This window comes from Numida meleagris, chromosome 4 (assembly GCF_002078875.1).
Source record: "Numida meleagris isolate 19003 breed g44 Domestic line chromosome 4, NumMel1.0, whole genome shotgun sequence".
Taxonomy (NCBI): Eukaryota; Metazoa; Chordata; class Aves; order Galliformes; family Numididae; genus Numida; species Numida meleagris.
In genome coordinates this window covers 8,790,431-8,813,572 of record NC_034412.1, presented here as the reverse complement: position 1 = coordinate 8,813,572, position 23,142 = coordinate 8,790,431, and the positions used below count along the sequence as shown (strand labels likewise).

General features: G+C 42.8%; 1 protein-coding gene across 3 annotated transcripts in view; it reads left to right on the top strand.

The window, feature by feature from the left end:
- The window catches only part of DIS3L2 (DIS3 like 3'-5' exoribonuclease 2), a 166,938-nt gene that overhangs the window by 12,991 nt on the left and 130,805 nt on the right, over window positions 1-23,142 (top strand). For 2 of the 3 annotated variants that reach the window (XM_021393584.1, XM_021393586.1), the window contains 4 exons: window positions 4,965-5,123; window positions 5,427-5,569; window positions 10,711-10,764; window positions 14,017-14,118. In XM_021393584.1, the coding sequence (XP_021249259.1) occupies window positions 4,965-5,123; window positions 5,427-5,569; window positions 10,711-10,764; window positions 14,017-14,118 (458 nt within the window). Of the gene's footprint in view, window positions 1-4,166; window positions 4,388-4,964; window positions 5,124-5,426; window positions 5,570-10,710; window positions 10,765-14,016; window positions 14,119-23,142 lie in introns of all 3 variants that reach the window. The other variant, XM_021393585.1, reaches the window with a different exon arrangement.

Below are 23,142 nucleotides of genomic sequence, written 5' to 3'. Positions count from 1 at the left end.
TCTTGTGATAAGGAGAACGTGCTCTCAGACTTTCTCTTAGACCACAGACTGAACATCTGAAATGCTGCCTGCCAGACTTATCTCTTTGCTGCAATGAAACCTTAACGAACTGATAACATATCTCTAAGTCTTGCCTTTCCACTCCTAAATTTCTAATGAATTCTTTCCTGTGACATCCTTATTTCTCCCAATTGCTTTGTCTTTAATCTCAAGCCATCTACTTTATTTAACCTGTTTGCTTCAAGATACTGTAAAATGCATTTGAGACGTTTCTGTTTTGAGGCCCTGAGTTCTGAGCTCACGGGATTCCTGCTGAAGCTCCCAGCACAGGCTGCCATGGAGCTGAGCTCACAGGGAGCACGGGAGATGGGCTTTGGTCCTGCTTGTGTTCCTGAGCCATGAGCACAGAATTCTGCTTGAGCTATCTTCCAAGGAGTATCCTTTTTCTTCCTGGTACAGAACTCTTTCGCTGAACAGCTACACCAGCAGCTGTCTGTGTTTTTCCTTCTAAAACAAAATAGAACCGAAAAAGTACTTGGCTGTTACCAGTAGTGGGACATTTAATCTCTGAAATCCGCAAAATATTTTTGAAAACATAAATAGCTAGTTAGTTGTGACCTGTCTACGACCAGCTTTTTATTGTCATTGCTCACATTTGAGATAGTTTCATTGGTGTTTGTTGTTTTTGCCTGTGTGCAGTAACTTGATCCTAGATATTAGTCACTTAAGTGCTTGGAGTTCTTGTTAGTCACTTCTGTAATATGGCACATACTGGATGTCGCTGGTGCATTAGGAATTAAAAACAATATAACAACGGTTTCAGCTTTTGACTTTTGAGATGAAATTTTCAGAAGCTCCCGAGCAGCAGAATATATCACATAGCTTGTACATGGCCTGTTTTAGCCTGTGAAAGGGGAAGACGTGGGGATCCTAGCAAAACCTCCCTGATGTTAGCGCAGCTTGTACTGGCAAAGTATGCTTCTGTTAGTAGAGTTCATTTGACTTTGGAGAAACAAATGAGCCAGTTGCCTGGTACAACCACATCAACATTAGGTATGTGCCTGGCTGGAGTTGCTGGCCAGAAACTGCATCCCCCAAGCTGACAATGGCTTCACTTGGGATGGGTTATTCATGGGCTGGTAGCTGCCGTGCCTTCTGGCCTCTGGGTGTATCCTCAGTGGTTTAGTAAGTGCGTAGCTGGACTGTCTTGAAGAACTAAATGTCAAGGAACCTCTTGGAAGGTTTGAAGGAAATTGGCTTAAGTCATTGAAATGTGTCAGCAATAAAGTGAAACATTGTGGGAATACGGACAAATATTTAGTAACCATGTGTTGAGAGTGTCTCATTAGCTGATAACAAATTGTTCTATTGCATTTTATCAGTTCTGGGGATATGCTTCTGTTTCTCCTCATGCTTATACTAACTGGATAAGCAGTGGTATTTGAAAGATTCCTTTGCACATCTAGATCATGATCTAATGATGTGAAGCAATGGGAAAAATCCCCTTAGCAGAGCCAGTGGAAGGTCTGATGCTTAGTTGTGAGCTGATAATGGTAATTAGTAGATGGAAGTATTTGGTGTTGAAAAAGTTCATAACAATAGAGTCATAGTTCCTTTCAACGTTTTCTTCATCCTTTTGAAGAAAAGGAGCTTTGTATGTTGGGGTGGCTATCAGTGGGGTGAGATCCCTCGAGCTACAGGGCAGTGCCCAGGTAGCACGCAGTTGCTGTGGTTCTGCCTGCACCAGGGGATCTGGGTTAGGTACCAACTAGCCAGATGGGGACACAGCTGGAAGCTCAGCTGCAGGTTAAAGTTCCAAGTGATCTGGTAGATGTCCTTAGATGGGAGAGGGAGCGGAGAGGTGTGCAGGGCCAGGTTGCATGGTGCCCGGGTCAGCCTGAGCTGGTGCATGATTGAGTTATTGGCAACCCAGCCCATGGCGGGAGTGTTGAACTAGATGATCTTTGAGGTCTTTCCAACCTGAGCCGTCCTATGACTCCGTGGTGTCCGAGGAGTCACACGCATGCTAATGACAATTCAGTAAGAAGTACGTTCCTTCTCTGCTGGTAGGAACCAAATAGCTTGTCACATGTTAGTGAGCAATTGGAAATGTTTTATTTTTGGTAAATCAAATTTAGGATCTTGGTCCTTTCTTATATAGTCCAATATGCAAATATTAGTACAAAAATTAAGACTTTGGCCTTGCTAAGTTCATGATTAGTTGACCATATTTGTTGATTTAGTTGTCCATCTAGTTGATCAACTGACTAATAGATATAAGTTTAATAAAATGCAGTAGTTTTCCAAATATAAACTATAGTGGTTTTCTGTGAATTATGTTGAAATAAACTGATTTAAAACATCTAACCTTCTTTCTTACTGTAAGGCAGATCAATTATTCTGGGAATCTGCTTGCTTCTTTTTTTTCGCACTGCACTTCAGTCTCCCTTCTGCTGCAGGTGTTATTTTTTTCATTTTATTTATTAAGTCATTGAGTATTTTAATGCCTAGAATACATTATACTCAGTGTGACATCTGCAAGTTGCTCCTTATCCTAAAAGATTTCATCTTACAAATCATGCAAATGTAACAACATAAGAAAATGAAAACTCCTGCCACACCTGCTGTTGGAGTAGAGTTTAAAAGAATTCTGTGATTGCAGTTACATCAGAAAGGGTATTCTGAATATACCCCATGCTAATTATAGAGTTTTGACAAGTTGTGGTTTGCTTTACAGAATATTGTCTGTTTGTCCATCAGAGTATTAATGCTGATCAACAAAGGCAGCAGGAAAGCTTATGGGAAACGTTTCTGTCTTCCCGTTTTGAGGGACAGGTGTGTAGAAGAGGCAAATGCTGAGTCTAGCTGAAACAGATGGCAACCTTTGGTTTTCTCTTTCCCTTAAAAAGAGAAACTCAAGAAATTACACTCATGCAGAATCAGACGCGTTCCAGTTGAGTGCTAATTGTGACAGTTGTCTGTGGCTTTATAACAGCAGTGGTTTTGTTTAGCCAGAACTGTCAAGGTCAACACGGTCAGACATTTATCCAGAGTGTCTGTGTGTAGGCTGGCTTGCAAGCCAGCTACGTTGAAGCACACTTTGTTCATTTGAGTAAATTGTTTCTCTGAATTTGTGTCCAAGTCTGAGCGGATGAAAAAGACCGCTGGAGAGCAAAGCGAAGGCTTAAGTGTTCAAGTGTGTGAATGCCTCTGATATCTGGCTTGCATGGAAGGTGCTTCTCCCCTGCTGCTGTTGCTGTGCGCGATTTTAGGCAGTCGTGGCCCAGGACTTGCTGACATAACAGCCATGGTGAGTGCTTGGGCAGCTCTGCTCCACCATGGCCAATTCTGGCTCTCAGCTCGCTTCCAGACTTACTAGACAGTTGTGCTCTCTTTCCTGCATTTTAATTTTCTGCTTTTTTTCCAGCTTAATTACATGTTAAGATCTAGCCTCCTTTTTATCCCAAGCTCTTTAATTCATAGTAGTATTTTCTGTGACTTGCTGCCATAGAAACGAGGGCTTTAGAGGACCTTAAGAGCTCGTGTAATCCATTGCACTACCTCAAGGAAAAAACTACTCCTAGAGCAGCTCTGACAGACATCTGTCGCACCTATTTTTAAGAACCTGCGGCGAGGCAGATGGCATGACCTCTCTGGCGATCAGCCTCGCACCTCTCTTTTTAAATAGCTTTCCTAAGATCCCACTTCTCTTGTTGCAATCTAGGTAAAATTCCTTCTTGAAAATGTCTGAACAACTTCTCCAGGACCAGTGGTGCTGCCAGTTCGAATGTTTTGCTGCTCAGATCTGTAGCCCATATTTTAAGTGTCTTGTTATTGAACTTAATCTTTTGACCCTTAGGGCATTTGCAAATCAGATAGGCATTTGCAAATCAGGTAATTTTTGTTCCTTACAATTGGGTCCATACAGGTAGCATTACCTCTTCCGCATCTGGTGAAATCTCAATCTGCAGTTGTGCTTGTTGTTTTGCAGCTGTAGCTTCCCTTGGACTCCTCCCTTTCTTCCCACTGCTTCAGCTTAATTCCATAATCCAATTTCCAATTTAGTTTGTGAAGGGTATTGTACTTATTTTTTTTTTTTAAATTACCTTGTAACTTGGATAGCCCCGTAGCAAATAAGTTGGCATTGCACGTTTTCTGACTTGCAGGTACAAGCTTGGACCCAGGGAGCGTAGCCAGGAGGGGCTGGAAGGCAAAGCTGTGATGACATGTTCAGTATCCAGGTGGAGGGCCAAGAGGGCAGCTGCACGGCGCTGGGTTGCATTCCAATGTGCTGATCCGTGGAACAGCGTTGGCATACGCTTTGGAAGCTGCTGCTTGCTCTCCTGGCTGTAGGGAAGGGTCTGAGGTGATGGCAGGGAAGGAAGGGGTGAGTCTTTGCAGAATATTTTTGTATGATCGTGACCTATTCTGAGCAGGCTGGGCATTTGGAGCCTTGGCATTTCTTGGCAGTGTCATTGTGTGCAATGCTCCCTCTGGTAGCTCTGAAGTTAATTAGCCCAGGGTGGGTTGTTGTGATTTTTTTTTTCCTTTGTCCCTGAACTACTTTATTTGAAGTGCAAGTTGCAGGGAAGTTACATTTTCTCACTATTTATTTGGGGGCTTAATGGGGTGGAGCTAGGGGCTTTGGAAACCATTTAACAATTTCACATTTTATATGCTCTAATGAATTTCCCAGGATTTTGGAAGGGTTGTATCCAGCTTTAGGATCGTAATTTCCAGAGTTCCGTTTATGCTAAAGTAAGTTAGTGGTGGATTAGGAGGCACGAAGAGCCAGCAGATTACAAATGAGCTAATGAAGACATCATTTCTTTTGGATAAAGAGCATGACTCACAGTTGTGACTGGTATTGAGGCACTGCAGACCATGAGTTTCACCAGGACCGTGAGCTGGCACTGAGGTCCTTCCTCACTCTCCTGCTATTTCAAACTTGTGTTTGATTTCAGGTGCAGAAAAGAGAGGGTTTGCAAGGACCAGAAACAACTCGGAATCCGCGAGAGCTCCCCAGAACTTCGATAGGAAGAGACAACTTTCTGAATCGCAGACAGAAACAATGAGCAATTCAGACAGCAGAATAAATCCTAGACAACTGGGAACTCCCAGAGGTATTAAAGCAGAGCACGTACACGCTTCAGGAATAAGCTGCCTCGAAGCATGTGCTAAGTGCTATTAAAAGATGGGCTGGGATGAATGGTCTTAGCTCTAAAATGAGCTGTAAAAACTGTTAATTATTTGTAAAATATGATCATTCCAGGATTTTCAGTGCTCTGAGACTGGATGCCAGTATTTCTAGGCAAACTCTTCCCGAAAGTTCAGCTTCCAGTACAGAGCCTCTGTACAGCTGCACTTGCATAGATACATAGACAAATTTGGTGGGCAAGATAACACTTACTAATTTCTGTTTGCAGGAGGATCCTATGCTGCTGTCCTGACATCAGGCGACAGAAAGAATCGAAATAAGCCTGCTCGAGGGAAGAAGAAGAGTATATTTGAAGCTTACATGTCAAAGGAAGATGTTTCAGCAGGACTGAAAAGAGGAGAGCTAATTCAGGTGCCTGGAACATAAAATGCTGTTGTGATAAGTCTGTGGAAATCACAGGCAGTTGTTCAAAGTCAATCTCAGTTAATTACATGACAGGGAATTGATGTATGACTTGTAAATGCTTTCTCTGGAGGTTCTAGAAACGGAATGAAACTTTTTATAGCCAGCTACAGTGCAGTTTTTGGTTGGACTGTAAAATTCCTGATCCATAATCACGATGAATTGCAGGGTTGCATGGTCTGCTAGCCACGACTGTGACTTTCGTGGAGTCTTAGTTACTTTTACTAGTGACAATCAGAAACACAGCAGGTGCTGGCAGCCTCTTTCTTTGTCAGTGTAAGTGAAAAGGAATGCCCTTAGCAAGATGCTTCTTGCTAAAATTCTTTGCAAAGACAGATGTTAGTTCTCAGCAATGAGGTGCAAGTGCCTTCTCATCCAGATGTACTCATCTCCTTTTAATTTATCTCCATAAACTCTTCCCAGAAGTCTCCTTCCCCCCCCCCCCCCAAAAAAAAACAACATAGGAGAGATGCTGGTAATGATGTGGTCCCTGAAGTCTCGCAGAGCTGTGCCTACGAAGGCATTACAGTAAAGTGTTATAAACTACAAATTAATATCAAACGGCCAGCTCGTGGTGCTGGAACTTGATTTACTTGCATAATTTTCTTTGCACTCCCCTAAGGTCATAGGGCTGACCCAACCTCTGATGACAGCATGGCTTACAGAAATAAGGCACAGATACTAGATGGAGTGGAAGAACCCAGCACAGTGCAGAAAATCAGCTGCCTGTGTCTTTGTAGTTATTTGCCTCAAACAGGTAGCATGTTCAGATTTTACACATTCTAGGCCCATCAAAAGTTGGACTTCATGCTTCTATTTGCAGCAGCAAAATTGGAGCTGTATATAGGCAGCAATTCTTCCAATATCTAGCACAGTGTAGGGGTGGACCTGCCACTTGTGTGGGTAACTGGATTGTGGAAGGAGTTGTATGTAAAAGCAAGCAGGGCTGAGGTTCACTGAGGTGCAGAAAAGGAGAATGTCATACAACAGCAGCTGTAATGCAGTCCTCATCGTGGTGTGATGCAGAGGACACACCCAGCATCCCAGTGAGGTCAGAATGGCTGGGGGAAAGGCAGGTGGAAGTCATTGAGGGCATTCCAGTCACTCACATTGAGGCATCATCTACCTGAACACCCACCGGTGCATTGCTGTTGAATTTGTGTTGTAATGCTGGATAAGGTTGTGATATTTTCATCAATACATCAAAGCTGCAGTTGGGATCACCTACCTTTTTTGTCTGATAGCATTAAGTGCAGAGTGTGTAGACTCTTGGTGAGGTCGACTGCAGCTGCAGATGAGGCACATCAGACTATGGCCACTACCTGGGAACTCCATGGAAATGCCAACTCTCAGGAGGCCTGTGATTGCATGCTATCTGGCAAAACAAACCTTCAGTCTTGTAAGTGCGTAGTGTCTACTCCGGGTCATGTGCTATGTGACTGAAAGAGTCAGACGTGCTTTCTTAGGCTGTAGCTGTTTTCCTTTCACCCAGTCCCATGTCTCAGGGAAACAGCTCAGGCTGTACAATCTGGATTTAATCATTCAGGGCTGAGTGTCAGATCATAAGCATCTCAGCTCAGTATCTCTCATTTTTGACTCACTCATACTCATGATCTCATCAAGACCATTCATCATTGCAGCTTCAAGCAGGATAGGTGAGATCCTGAAAGCGACTTCAGTGAGTGAACTAATATTAAGCACTGCTCTGTATAGTGGCAAGAGACACGGTCATCAAATATGTGTTGTGTTAATCTCTTAATGCAGAGCATTAGTGGCCTGCAAAAATGCTCAGTAAGAACCTGCAGAAGAGGAGAAAATACATACTAGTCTGAATCTGATGGTCCTGAGCAAACTTGGAATCATAGAATTGTTTGAGTTGGAAGGGTCCCTTAAAGGCCATCTGGTCCAACTCTCTGTGCTGAACAGGGTCACCTACAGCTCCAGGTGCTCAGAGCCCCATCCAGCCTGACCTTAGGTATCTCCAGGGACGGGGCATCTACCACCTCTATGGGCAGCCTGTGCCAATGCCTTGCCACCCTTGGTGTAAAAAACTTTTTTTCCTTATATCTGGTCTAAATCTCTCTTCTTTCAGTTTGAGACTTGAGAGGTAGCTGGTCAGAAGCGTGGATCTGAGTGGGAGAGTTCCAAGATTGTCCAGGGAAATGCTGGACGTGGGTGGCACGAAAACGTGAGATCTGGTAGAGAGGAGAGACCCTGCTGTGAACTCTGAGGATGCTGTGGGGCTCTGGCAATGGAACAGTGCAACTAAATATGCCTGAAAGCCCAAACTGCTGGCAAATGTGGAAGATCTCTTAGATGAAACATGAGTGCAATGAAGATTAAACAGTCCTAGATCAGGAAGGACAAAAGTGTATCTTGATGGGCGTTGATGTCTGTCAGTAGTAATAGTCTTAATGACTTCTGGTACTGTATCTGGCATAATTCAGTTTTCAGTAAGTAGCGTGGAGAAGTGTGCCCTGCAGGATTCCTGGATTCATTTAATCAAGGGACGTGTGCAGAAGTGTCTTTCCACAAGATAAAGGATCCGAGCACAGGTGCTTGAGAGTGCAGACTTCCCGCTTCCACACCCATAAAGCTGTCTGCAGTGAGCAAACACCAAACGTATCAGGTTGATTGGAATCAGAGGCTGAAGGCAAACAAGATTGAATAACTTCTACATGGTTACGTAACTGGATGGTGTTGGCCATACACAGCAGATGAAGTCAGGTTATGTGTTAAGGAGCGTTGACCCAAAGGACCATGATCATCTTGTGAAGCACCGGCCAGAACCTCATGTCTGCCCCACGCCTCTGGCGTCTCTCAGACCCTCCCTGCAGGGCTGCTGGGGTCAGGCGGAGCGAGAGCGCACAGCGCGCAGGCACTCAGCCTGCTTTGCCACCTGGAGGGTGTTTTTCTTTGGAGAGCTGTTCCTTTGTGTGCATGAAGGCTGGGGATCCCCTGCTTTTCATGGGCTGTCTTCTCAAAGGTGGCTGAAAGCAGGCAGGTGCTTGAATCCTGACCTTTTGTTTGACACGTACAGACCAAGTGAGGCGTAGGTGTTACGATAACTGTTGCAAAGTGCTTGATTTGAGATCCTTGAAGTATAATCTGAGTATTCCTGTCTGGTTCTAGTGGAGGAACTTGAGAAATGATAACTTTTTTTGTATCTTGCTGGAGAAGTTTAATAAAGTCAGAAACTTTTTTGGCTAGTCTGTGCAAAGCCCACTTGAATCATCAGAAAGTGTTTTAGAAACCTTCCTCCAAACCTCTATCTTCTTTTTCAAAACAAAGGCTCTACTGCCATAATAATACTGATAAATATAGCAGCTATTATTTGTGAGGTATTGTAAAATAATACAACACTTGTGTGACATCATGAGACTCTGCAGCCAGATCCTCACCCCCTAATACACATATGAGAACAGTTGTTCGCTGCAGATGGGGAGAGTGACCGGTTCCAGATATGATATCACAGCGTGAAATGTACAACATTGTAAATAGGATTTTCATAGGCACAGATAATAGGGCCCATCTGCTTTCTAAGATAAACTTTGGGAGTTCCTCGCTTTAAGGAAAGAACCGAAGTATTTTAATGCTACTTGACGTAAGCATTCTAATGCTGATCATAATTAGGTAGTGCATGTAAAATGCAGAGAAACCCGTTACGCTGTGAGCATGGTAACACTCGGCTGTGTGTTTGCCTGAGCTGGGTGTCCATGCACACGTCGCCACTTCGGCGCCTCCTGGGCCGTGGGCACAAAAGGGGATTTTTCACGCTCAGGATGGGCATCTGCACCTGCCTGATTGACAGCTGTCCCAGACTGTTCAGCAGGGCTCTCCAGAGCAACACAAGATAGCCCTTCTTCTGCTTTGTGCTGTTGAGCAGATCCTGGGTATGAGAATTATTTGACTTATTGTCAAGTGGAGCAATCATCGCCCACAATTTTTTTTTTTCCTTTCTCTCTGTAGCAGCTTCCTTTACTAATGGTCTGTTAATTTTGATGGCTGGTTCTGGGAAATAAGTGGGGAAAAGACCCTTGAGAGTTTTCTATGAAGTATCCCCATGCTTTTCTTTCTGTTGTCCCTGGTTGTGCTAGCCATGTGGCTAGCGTGCTCATTCATATTACTTGCGGAAGGCACAACACAAGGTGTCACAGCAAAGTAATCAGGTAATGCCTAAGGAATATAGGATATGTGGTGCTAGTGTTCCCAGGCTTAAACAAATAAAAACAATGGAAAACCTTCATAAATCTGCACATTCTTCCTCAAGGCAGCAAAACTTCCGCATGTAATCAGCTTTATTTTCCTCTTGTCTGAGTGTTTCCCAGAGTACATAAAAGAATTATATGCTGCAGTAAATTTTTAAGGAAGCAATCCCTGTGAGAGGTTCCTATGATTGCTTAAGGCAGAAGTGCAAACAGATGGAACCCGTGTAACAAATTGGCCAGCGTTATTTCAAATACCCAAATTGAGAAAGTTTAAAATTTTCAGCATGGGGCAAACACCTGCGTTAAAGCGGATAGCTAGTTAACAGGGCTGTGTTTCCATAAGAATCAAGTGCTGTCAGCTTTAACTGCTGCCACCTGAACCCCAGTTCCTGGGACCCTCTTAGGATGGAATCACATTTGCAAATCCATGCAACCTCAGCAGGTCAGCTTTTCCTTCTTCCTCCTGTTCTCTAAACTAAGCAAAGCTAACACTCCCCTTTTCCACAGCAGAGCAAAATAAATTGTTTCAATTGTCTGTCTTTTTTTTAATGAAGCTAGTGGATGCTCAGCAGGAAATGTGTGAAGGGAACAGGAGTGCTTGTATCCGTAGTTCATCCAGTAGCAGCAACAAGCAATGATTCAACATCTCCTCCATGACAGACTGCAGTAGATCAGCTTAAGCCTAACATGAAGCTGCCTTTTGGCTAGAAATTGCTTGGATGCGAAGTTGTCAAGACTTAAAATGTATAATGGAAATATAGATGTATCTCTCATGTTTCACAGCAGATATATTACCCACAGCTCTAATTTAACTGATGTTATATAAAATTAATAAGATTCAGGCGTAATCTTTCTCTGTCTTCTTTTTTTTTTCTATTTAAGGGACCCTTGAGAATAAATCCTAAGAAGTACCATGAAGCCTTCATTCCATCTCCAGTAAGTGTAATTTTAAAATGCTTTAAAGTTCATAAGTGAAGGTGCATTAAGATAGGAGTTATGCTGTGTATGAAAGGTCACTCAGAGGTGAGCGAGTTGGGATAAATGAACACGATCTGGATTTACTTTTAAATCAGATACTCCCAAACAAATCTTGCTTTTTTATCCTTCAAAGAACAACTGACTTAGCTTGTGCTGAAACTGGGGATACCGCTGGGTCCCACAGAAGCCAGCTGAACTCAGGCTTGAGGACCACCACATAGAGTAATTGTAAACCCCTGGTTTATGGCTGCAAAGGTTTTATAGATTTTCCACTGATTTAAGTTAATCTTCCCTAAACAAATATGCTCTCCGTTTTCGATCTGCTGCATGAGCTAATTTGAAAAGTCATTCCAGAAATAATACGCATGATTCCTTTTCATGTGCCCGCTTTTGCACTAGCTGGATATTGGTTGGCTTAGGATGTGTTTCTATCACGTGGGGCTCCTTTGTGCCTCTTCTCTCGTCTTTCTTTATGTCGATTGAGAAGAGGGGTTCTCGCAACAGCTAAAGCTTTTTATGTGGAACTGACTTGGCCAAAAATGTTACTATCAGTGAGAGAGTTTCGTATTGAAATGTTTTGTTGCTGCAGGGGAAAGGCAGAGAAACACTGACGCACTTGTCTCTGCTACTGACAGCGCTGATGCGTTGGAGCTTGGATTGAAAGCCTTGAAATGTGCGCAGTGTCAGTTCACTTTGTTCATTGGGGATGATGTTTCACAGCCCTCTGTGTTACAGGAGACTGGCATGGTTGAAGCTCAGGGGTGCGTGAAGCAGATTCTTGCTATGAATTAGAGGAAGAAGTATGGAGTAGCTCTTTGGTAGCTCAGTAGAGTACACTGAGTGTGTAAGGGAGAAAGGGACTGTGATCCTTTCTTCTTGGAAATTACAAAGTACAAGGTTACACGTAAAATCTAGCTACTGACATGAGTTTTGTTAGTTGTGAAGCTCTACCTCTGATCATCCCTGGTGCCCTGTGCAGTATATTGCTTGCTGCTCTGAAAGGGAGAGTTAGCTGAGGTTATCTCACTTACCTTTCTACTTTGCTTCCCTTTGTGGGGCTGAGTCCTAGAACCAGCCTTGTCCGTAATAACAAGCAGAATCAGCGCCTGGGTGAAGATGGCTCTGGTGTGAGCACTGTCCTTGCTCTGATAGATGGTAGATGCTTTAGGAACTTTTCTTTCATATAACTGTGTTTGCCACTGAGGGCAGCAGGAGGGTTTGCAACCTTAGTGTTCTGCAGGACTTCCTATCATTACCAGATGCTGCAAGAGCTACAGCTGTGAAGAATCACCCCATCTCCCCTGCTGCTGGCTAGGGCACCATCCCCTCTGCTTGCAGCTCTCAACTTGGCTACGGCTTCATGGAGTTCAAATGCAACAGCTGTTCACCTTTTAACGCCAGAAGTCCCAGTGTGTTTCTTGCTGCGAATGTACTGTCTGTCTGTGTCTTTGCTGCAAGGCCCAGAGCCTTTCCCTTAGAAACCTCGGGGAGAAGGAAGGCAGGAAAAAAGCGCAGAATAAACAAATTGTCCTGAATGCCAGCTTGTGTCCCGCAGCATAGAGCAGCTGTGTGTACAGACAAAAAAAAAAAAAGGCATTTTCCTTAAAAGAATGACTCTGATAAAGTGGTGGATTTAGGTGAAGAGCTCAGGCAGAAGGGAGAGGGTGGGGAGGAATGAGGAAAAAGACCATGTGTAAAAAATCTGGCTTTTTGAAAAGAACAGCTTCCAATTTGAATTATGTTGGTCCAAGAGGCTTTGCAATTTTTCTGCATCTTGTCATGGGAGGCAGCTTTCACACAGCTGTTGAGCTGCTGCTGCTTTTCTTTCTAAGAGTAATTTGGTCTCTTGGAGGACGGCCTTAGTTTCACATCACGGCAGGGTTCTGTCGTTTCATTGTTTTGGTATCTAAGCAGAGTAAGATATTTATGTGATATTAAGGCCTCGTGTTTTCAGGTTATAAAAAGTTTTTCTTGGAGACTGATTGTACTGGTAGTTCTGATTGGATTTACTCAAGCATCTGAGATTCAGGAGCGCGTATCTGAGAAGCCACTAACGTTGTGATTGAGGTTTTAATTTTTGCAAGGCAGTTTTTTCATTGAAAGACAACGAAGTTCCAATCTAAAGGAATTCATCCTCTTTTTTTTGTACTTCAGAATGATGAGAAGATAGCTCTCTGTTGAAAAACTATCTTCGCTGCTCATGTTGAAACTAAATGCTCACATTGTTTGACATGTTCATGGTATTGTAAACAGATTCATGGAATTCTTCATGTACCAAATTGTGGGGAGATAGCACTCTTGCTGCTTTCATTTCTACAACTAATTAGACAAAAATAAGGACAAAATTGGCAATCCCTTAAAAGCTAAAATATCTGCGTTGGCATCTTCAGAAAACTTTGTCTTTATTCACCCCATTAAGAAAATCTTCTGCTCCAAATCTAGATTAGCAGAATGCCAAACGTGTCTGGGGTGCATAATCATAGTGTCTACAATTAGTAGAAGCTCTTGTGCAAGGATGTTAACAAAGAGTATTGAGAAAAGATGTCCTAACACGTCTGCTACCGTAGATGATCTTCATGCTTGCAGTTGGCTTCTGTAGTCACCATTTCTTTCTGAATTTGTTCTAACATCAGTTGTGTCAAGTGTGGAATATACGGTGTTTCTTCATTCAAAGGAACTGCATCCCCAGCCTCTGTCCAGGCCACCTCCACAGACTGCCTTGACAGTCCCGATGCTGCTGGTCCTTCTGGCCCTGCTTTCCCACCTCCTGCAGGACAGCAGCAGACAGCTCTGCGCAGGGCACTTTGCACAGACTGCCTTCTAAACGTGATCTGAACAATAGCTTTTACGGTGCTTCAACTGGGAACTTAATACGTGGAGAACTGTGGCTGCAGGGAGCTCTCTACCCATTCCCAAAAGTAACTGTAGAGGAACTGGGCAGAGTTTGCAGACAATGTATTTGGAGGGCTTGGCTCTGCCTTGGATAAATACTGTGCAACTACTGTGCTGGCACATGCATACAAAGAGCTTATTTGCTGAAAGATGCTGCATATTGAAGGGCATGTGGTGAATCCATTTCACTTCTGTGCACGACTGCAGGATGTTTGTCTCACTCGGGTGTGTCTCTTTGATGACAGTATTTTAAACCTCATAACAACTGTAACTTAATATGCTTTGGTCCGATGTTTATTTTTTTTCCTCTTTGACTAGGATGGGACTCGCGATATCTTTATTGATGGAGTGGTTGCTCGCAACAGAGCCCTGAATGGTGACATCGTGGTGGTGAGGCTGCTTCCCAGGGAGCAATGGAAGGTCAGTTCAGTGTTTGTGATGTGACAGAGCGCGCTGATTGCTTTTTTTCTTCACTAAAGTTAGGGCCTAAACAGAGAATAGAGAATTTCCTACAACTCAGATTAGTTAAACTGTGGTTTACGCTGCTATGGATTAAAATATTTATCTATTACAGTGCTTGGAAGGAGCAGTACCTGAAATATTGAAACATGACTCTTCACGTGGAATGACCTTTGTCATCGCTGCGTGAAGTTTGACAACAAGGCTGATTCAAAGTGCAGTCGTTAGAGGTTACTTTTGATATCTGGTCTTCATGCTGTGGCACTGGATGGCTCTGATTAGGAATTCGCAATTGCTCTTGTTATTTCGCAAGTGCCATTCACAAAGCTTTTGTAATGATGAACCCTTTTTACTTTGTGGGTCCTCAGTCCGTGGAAAGCTCATCCTGACACAGCTCCAGATCTTGTAGTAATACCCATCCTCAAACGACTGAAGAATGCGCAAAGTAACCGGAGCAATGCAAATGTGAGATAATCTGTTTTTCATTTTAATGTCCACTAAGCCCTCTCTGTTTTTTTTTTTTTTCTTTCACTAATCAAGGTCAAAGTCCTTTCAAGCATCAGAATGATTTCATTTTGTTTGCAGGTTTATCTTTTAAAACTTTTATGCGAGAAAAGTTATTACTCTTCTAGAGATGTAAACTCTGGGAAATGTGAAGATACAGTCAGCACTTGTAACTTGGGTTTGTATGTGTGAGCATGACAGAACTGCCACAGTTTGCTTCCCAGACACTTAGTTTTCAAATTCTTCTTAAGAATATAAAGACTATTGTATATTGCTTGCACAAAAGTAATGAGGGTGATTCCAGCAGGGTGGGAACTGTTTTGAACTATTTTGGCCTGATTCTTTTTACTGATTGTAGCTACCTTCTCTGTCTGAAGTTATGTGGTTTTAGACATGAAAATGCCAGGTTTTCAGTCTGGTCATTTATGGAATTTCTTATCTTGCCTGTTTAATAACAACTGGAATGATGGTTTGAAACTCATTAGAACGTGTCTCTTCCTTTTAAATATGCATGAAATGAGTAAATGAGCTATGTGTATATTGGCACGTGTAACTGCAAAACTGCCTTATGCAACAGATCATCGTAAGTGGGAACTAAAACATTATATGTATATCCATATACAGTAAAGGGGTCTGCTGCAGTCCACATAGCCTCTGAGAACCAACACTGAAGGTCAAAGCAAAAGTTCTTTGATATCTATTCAAGAGTCCAAATCAGAGTTCAGGAAAGCTGTGTTGATGGCTGTAAGTTTGGATCACTAAATCCCTATGAGTGAATTATATTTAGTATTAGACTATTTCATATAGTTGGAAAAATGGAATAGTTTGGTGCTTAGATCCCTTGCTGGGATCTGCCAGCACAAGGGCTTCTTTGTAGGCCTGATGCAGGTTACCTGGGCTGGAAGCTTTGTAGTTTTACAATTTTATCACTGGCTCTAAACAAAGATAATACGTCTCTCTCTTACCCTCATACCTTCGTACGTTCTACACGAATGGTCTTTTGTGAATATGTGAGCAATTTTGTAAGAGGAAGAGTTCCAAGAATTTTCTCTATGCTGGGCAAACGGTGAAGTAAATAAAACTGCTGCAGAAATGGTGTCTGACTGCAGGGAGGCAATGCAGAAGGCTTCAGTGTTTTGTAGTACGATTATGATCCTTCTGTGGTGAATTTAACTTTGCCAAGTGAATTAGCTGGAACATGCCAGTCATGTTTTTCAGCCACACAGGTGCTGCCCTATGTAGTGTTATTTTTTGTTTCTTGCCATCAGCAACTTAATCAGCGATGACATCCCTTTTCCCCTATTCCCTGAATCTCTTGCTATGTGCTCGTGTTTGTATTAGTTCTTTGGGAAAGGTGCCATAAAGTTGCACTGAAAGATACTGAATTCTGCCAAGTAATTCCTACTGATTAATGATAAACTGTCGCAAGCTATTTTAGGTTTTTCCATTTGTTTAGTCTCATGCTGCTGCAAAGCTGCCACATAGGTATCTTGAGGATTTTCTCCTTCCCATTGGGCCTTTGGAGCAAGCTGAACAGCTTCAATTATTTCCTTGAAAAATGTAAATCAGACGAGTGGTATAACTGATGCTCTCTGAGGAGACTTTACAGGCTCTGTACATATTGGTTTGTTAGGACTGAGATGTGCATGCTGATCGTTTTTATGGTTCACCATTCCCAACCCATTAGTCTGCGTTCCGCTGAGAGCTGAGCTGCTTTCTTCACTGGTGAGCCTGTATCTTGCAGAAGGTGAGGCTGCTGATGGAGCTGTGCCTTCAGCATGTCGTGCACCCTGCTCATCCTCTGGGTGCTGCCTGAAAACCTGTCTGAAGAGAGGTTTCTCCAGGGATGCGCTGTGTTCTGCTGTGCCTGTGGTACTGACGCCTTATCCACAGGTTCCGTTGTCACAGTGAAACATACAGGAACATCTGACTATTCTAGACGCTTTATGTAATACGTTCTTTGAGAGGCAAAGGAATATTTTCTTCCTCCAGCCATCCATGTCCTGGCTCAGCGGTGGGAAATCTATCAGGCTTGAGTTTCTCAGCATCGTGTCCTTCCTGGTGCGTGCACTGAGAGGTTGGATGAGCGCTGTGGTCCTCTCTGGGCTTTTTCTGCCTGGTCTGAAGGTGCCTTTCCCTCATACATCCTCAAGGAGAGCTGCTTGCTGGTTGGGGATGGTCAGTTTGTCAGTTCATACTTCTCTGCTTGCTATTGGCTCGGATCAAGAGCCAACTAATTCAGTGGGGCACTGAGGGAGAGACATTGTGTCCCGGGATTTTTGTTATCTTGCGCTCCAGCAGAAGGTAGCTGCTGTCTCCCCGCCAGGGCAGAGCGGCTGGCGTTGCGGTGACCACATTTGGAGGCTGTATTTCAGAAGTTCTTCTCTTGTCCTCTTGTGTTACATCTTGGGAATACTGAGGTACTATGGTAACTTTCAAATATTTAGCTGTTGCAAAGTAAGGTATTTGACTTAGACTGTTTTTCCAGGTACTTAACCTACTCTTAGCGAATGAAGTCAGAGCATCGTCGCAGTCAGCTTGACTGTCCCCCTCCTCATTCAGGCTGTAGGGCTTCCCTGAGTCTGTGCCTCGACTTTGTGGAAGAACGTCATGATAAAAGATAGCCGGTGATGGAGAACTTACCTCAGACCTTGTCAATTATTCTGATAAGGAAGAAAAACAGCGCTTTTATTTCTTGACTGATTTTCACTACTTTAAGTTCCAGCCGTGGGTTTTTATTATGTTTTATGGACTTGTGCTTACATCAATTTCAGGAGCTTCAATTATACAGTGACATAATTACTGGAAGGCAAAAAAAAATGATGATACGATGATTACAGCAATATTTCTCAAGCTCATCAAGGAGGGAAGCAGCGTGTCAGTATAAAGGATAATCTCAACCCATCTTTCCTTGCAGCCTCTGTTTGCTCTTTTACCTTCTGCTTAATTGCCAGATAGAATTTGTTCAATTTCAGATAGCTGTTTTGGTTTTTCTCGCAAGATGTAATTTCTTTGGTAGAAGGAAATAGCATAATAAGTCACTTGATATCACTCAGGGCTTGGATTCCTGGCCCAGCCTCTGGTGCTTTCAGAATAGTGGTTTATAACGTGGAATGTTTTTCATGACAACCGTCTCACGCTTTGCATGCTATGGCTGAAACTTTAGAGTCCTGCTCTGAAAACAGTACTCACAGGGACTTTATGCTGCATATTTGACTTGTGCTGCTCAAGGTTATCTGGGAGGATCTCTGGGGTTCAGCCCCTTATCTACAGCACACAGGAGTGATCTCTGGTTCTGCATCTTCTTGCAGCAGTGGTATATTCAAATGATAATGTATACTATATATTTAATAATAATGTGTATTAAATAATAGCATAATGATAACAGATTAACCTACCAATTTCTTCAGCTGGTGCGTTTCGTCTGGTCAGGAGGTCTCCGTGGCCAAGGCTGTGGGACTGCTGATTTACATGTAGTGTGTGCTGCTGACTGATAGGTCCAGCATTTTGGTCACAAAGTGCTCAAAAGTGATAGCAATAGTCTCTTTTATGAGCACACATTCTGTTCAACAGAGGTGTCAGACACAATACTACGCAGCGGGAGATCTTAGTACTGCCTCTTTCAGAGCTGTAAATCAGATAAATATTTATACACCTTCTGTACAGAAGATGTAAGCTGCAATTCACTTTTCCCAGCTGTGACTGTTGTTGGCGTAACTACAAAAAAACACAGAAAAGGAACAATTTGATTCAAACGCATCACAAATACCATCACGTATAGTTTGAACAGCTACGTATCCTGGCAAGCCACTGCCTCCAACTGTTGGTGTGAACCCCTGAACCATCGGCTGGCCAGAGGGGATGCTAGCTTTGAGTTTGCCCCAGTGAATAATGATTCGTTTCCACCAAATTCTTCTGAGAGTCAGTTTCTTCTCAAAATCTCCCAGCTAATGTAAGGATAACAGTAACGCAGGAGGAGACAGGGTTCTTACAGGGTTATCACAGCAATACTGTTTGAGTCTAACAATCAAGAATGTTGTTTGGAAACATTACATTCATAATAATAATTATTTAAAAAAAAAAAGTTCTGGAGAACCCATTATTGAAATAGTAAGTGTTTTGGCATGTTAAGAGCGTTCAAGTGGAATTCATGATATCCAGGAGTAAAGTGGGAAGCGTGAGAAGCCAGCTAGGAAGGTGTCCAGAAAAGCAGAGCTCTAGCAGATGTGAGAGCTTGATGGATGCTGTAGGGAGGAAGGGCAGCTGGTGTTTTGTTTTGCTGTTAGACTTCATAGAGAGGGCTGTGAGCTGCACATGGGTGTGTGCACCCCCTCCTCATCTCAGAAAATCCCTGGACACAAATAGGCAGAAGCTGGAGAAGCCTCACTACACACATACAATCTGACAGTGCCATTCTTTGGGTGAGCACGCGTTGTTCCACAGTGCGGGGCCTGATGGGCCTCGTCTGGCTCTGTTTGGGCAGGGTGTGGGATAGTGGCTGTTGACTGATAGCAAAAAACAAAAACAAACAAACAAAAACCCCTGAGAACATAAGAAAAGTTGCTCAGTGAGAGATACGTGGCAGGAAATTTCTTCTTCCAGATGTTGATTTCATGATTTCTTAATCAAATATCACTTGAATCTATCAGTGTTTTGACGCAGTGAATTTTAATAGAAAGACTTGTCATGCTTTTCATGAAAAGCAATGAAATTACGAGAACGTTTTTGAACAGTCTAGTGTCCTTCTAATCCTTCCTCCTCCTGTGTGGGATGAGAGTGATATTAGAAGGCAGAATGTTTAGGTAGGGAGGAATGCAAATGTCTTCGTATTGACTGCATCCTCCCTTAACAACACAGAATTACGTCGTGGTTTGGCTGCACAGATGCAAAACAAGATAAAGGTGTTCCCTTTAGTGAACTGTCAAGCATTGAAGAATAATCCATCTCACATGCAGTTGGCTGTTAAATCCCCAGAGGAATACCAGCAGAGAAGTCCCTAGTGATAGGGGTGACTTCAAGCTGAATGGCACCACTAAATTCAGTGTGTTCCTGGAGGAGCTGAGTCTTGAATGGAAGTGCTCGTGAGGGCCTCTGATCCTACTTTAGAACAGGACTCCAGCCAACGTTTAATACCTGATCTCTTTTACTGCTCATTTTTCTTCTTGGTAGCATGAATATAACCTAGTACAGCGAATTGTTTCCTTTAACAACTAACTTTTCATCAGATGATTGTTTGAAACACTGTTCTTCCAAGTCTTCTGTAAATATGCACACATCACTGTAGATTATTCTTAATCCAATCGCTTATATAACCACTATCATTTTGGACATTTCTTAGTCCATACTTCCCGTGGAATTAGTATTTCTTAGAACTGTTTGCTTTTTGCCAGTTTGGAGACACATTTGATGATATCGCATGAGTATTTTGGAGCCCACACCTTCTGAAGTAGGGTCAGGATACCTGTTGTTGTAATGGTGTTGGACTGGGGGATGTCATGCATGTTAAACTCGCTCAATCTTTTTTTATAAATGCTCCCCATCCAGATTTTCAATTCTCAGGGCTTCTTTCAGATCCGCGCAATTAGACGTAAGTTTAAATAAAGTGTACTGATGATAAAAGTCCTCTCTGGCCTAGGGTTTGTACAATGAATGTTACACTGTGAAGAAAGGGCCAAATGAGATAGATTAATTTTTAAGGAGATTGCGCCCTTGATTTTAATTTGAGATCTGGAGAAAAGAAGAGCTAACAGGACACCAAAAAACTGTTAATCATGAACATCCCTAGATGTTTTGGATAGTATCCTGGGTTCTGAAGAGAAGGAAAAGTGTTGCATATCTATGGCGTGTTTGTTCTTGCTATTGGTTGGCAGAGAGGCAGTAATTGGCTGCAGTATTTGCATGTGGTCAAAGCTGCTAAGTTGGCTCATTAAGTCTTTCTCTTATTTCCTTAACTCATGTTTATTTTTCTTAAAACCATAAATCAGAGGGACAGGGAATCTGAAAGAGACGTGATTTATGTAAATGAAGGATTGCAGCAACTGGTGCTGTGGGGGGCGAGGGGGTTTTCTACAACAGGTTCTATGGGGCAAGATGTGGAACCTTATTAATAACCAGCTGGTTCTTGAAGATAAGGAAGATATTTATCATTAGTGATGAAATGCCTTAAATTTGTTGGCAGAAGGTAATTTGTAACTAAGAAAAGTTGTTGTCAGCCTAATAGGTAGGTTTAGAATCAGCCTGTTGCTAGCTGCCAAGGGCCAGGATGGCTGAGCCTTCTCCCCAGCACGGATCCCATGTTTGCCTCTAGACAAGGCAAAGCCCCGCCAGGTTGGTGGCCTCCCACTGCCCCCCTCCTGCTTCCATGTCATCATTTATTTGGGGCGGGGGGGGGCGGGGTGTTCCCTTCTGCTCAAGCTTTGAAGCTAACTCCAGGCAAATCACAAGAACGAATCTATTCTGGGTGTAGTCATACAATGGAAGGTGCCTGTTGAGCTGTATGCATCAACAGTGGTTTTCTTAACACAGCCAATATAAGAAGTCTCACTTCAGCTGGTGCTTGATATTATCCTTAACCTGATTAACGTACAAATCAATGCTCTGGAATCTGTATCTGTGGCAGCATCTCTTTCTGCAACATCTTGAGGAATTGCAAGTGATTCCTTTAAATTTAAAGTTTCTTGTTTAAGAACAAGAACACTCGTAACTCTGAAAGGTAAATTAAAATTCTTCCTGATTATCTTTTCCAACAAACTCCTCACTGCTTCAGTAGCTGTGCACTTGACATCATTTCTCAACGTGTGCTTGCTGATAAGGCAAATGGTGTTTGCAGTTTTGAAGGTCTCAGATTCTATCTGCACTTTCCAGTTTTTGTCCCAGTCTCAACTACATGGAAAATCTTTTAGAAAGATTTGGTAATGGCTCTAGGAAAATAGTGCAGGGCAGACTGCTGATCTACTAAGTATGCTGAGAATGGCATTGCTTGTTATTTTTATCATTGTTTCTATTGGCTTATTTTTGTTTTCTACAAATCAGGCAATAACTGGTTCATAAAAGTAGGTCTATGTCTTTTGTGATTTCATAACTTATTTATTTTAAGCTTTCCAGCGTGCTAAACGTTCATCCATATTCAGTTGTATTATTTTCTGGGGATGGAGTGTTTCTTTCTTTTTACCTTTGTCTAAATAATTTTAAAACAGAAAGCAGCGCCAAAATCCATATTTCTTAATTGCTGAGCAGCTTTGGAAGTGCAAAAAGGAAGAGTTGGCACAGTCTATGTAGCACTTGTGTATTTTGGTTGTGAAAAGTGACTGGTGAAGAATTCCCCAGGCATCAGTCTCTGTTCTTTCTGAAAAACATTCTCTTCTGGGTTTCTGCAGGAAGGTGTATATCCTGCACGGTGCTTTCTGGTGCTTGGAAATCCCAACTGCTTTTGCTAATTACCTTGCAGTTAGGGCATCCTCCTGACTTTGTTCTCCTTGTTTTTTCGCTTGTTGTTGGAATGAGCGTTGACCGCTGTGGTTTGTACACGGTGTAGAAACTGGCATCTCTTTTACTGAGGCCTCCAGGTCCCTCGTGGCAGTGTGCTCACTGGGTTGCTCCTGTCTGGGGAAGGCTCTGAGATGCTGCGTGAAGCCAGAGGGGTATTGCAGGAGCTTTTCCTTCTTCCTGATTGCATAATTGAGGGGAGTGGGTGGGGGTTCTGCAGTTAGCACAGTGGTGAGTTATCTTGGTCTGTGCTGAGCTGTGTAGGGATACCCAAGTTTAACAGAGGGCCATTAGTTCAGTCTGGTTTAGTTTAGTAGCTATGCTTCATACGCAGAGCTGTATTTTGACAGCATTGGCATTACGTTATCTACTCTTAGAACTGTTTATTCTTTTTACTTTTCTGCGCAGTTATTGAGCTATGGGTGTAATATGTTTATCAGCTTAGGTTTGTGTCTTGGAAACGTGGTTTACCTTTTTATGTAATCGTTTATCACTAATGCATGGTAACATTTCCTGGCAGGATATGCATTGTTAAAATTCATTAGTAGAGGGGAAAAAAAAAATTACAGAAGCGGATGGCTACCCTCTTGTAAGGTTCAAAAGTTTGTGAGGCAAAGGAAAAATGTTCTTCATGGCACCTAACATCATTTTAGTCCCACCATCCTGCTTTCCCATGGGTAACTCCTATCAGTGACTACGATATAACGGAGCCCAAAGACTAGGTGTGGTGGCAGCTGTAACTGTCAGATGGAGGAAAGGCTGGGAGGGGAAAGCTGGCCTTGTCAGGGCAGTGTCTCCGTCTATACAGTAATTTCCTATGAGCTGACTGAGACCTTGGGTGGTCTTTTTGCTACTGTTCACAAAACCATGAGCACACATCAAAACTCTTTTTTTTTTTTCCCCCCAATTGTCTTTTGATCACTGAAGGAGCTGGCGTTGTCCGGTAGTCAGTTTTAGCTGTCCTTCCTTCTGTTCCAGCAAAGCCACTTAGGCGAG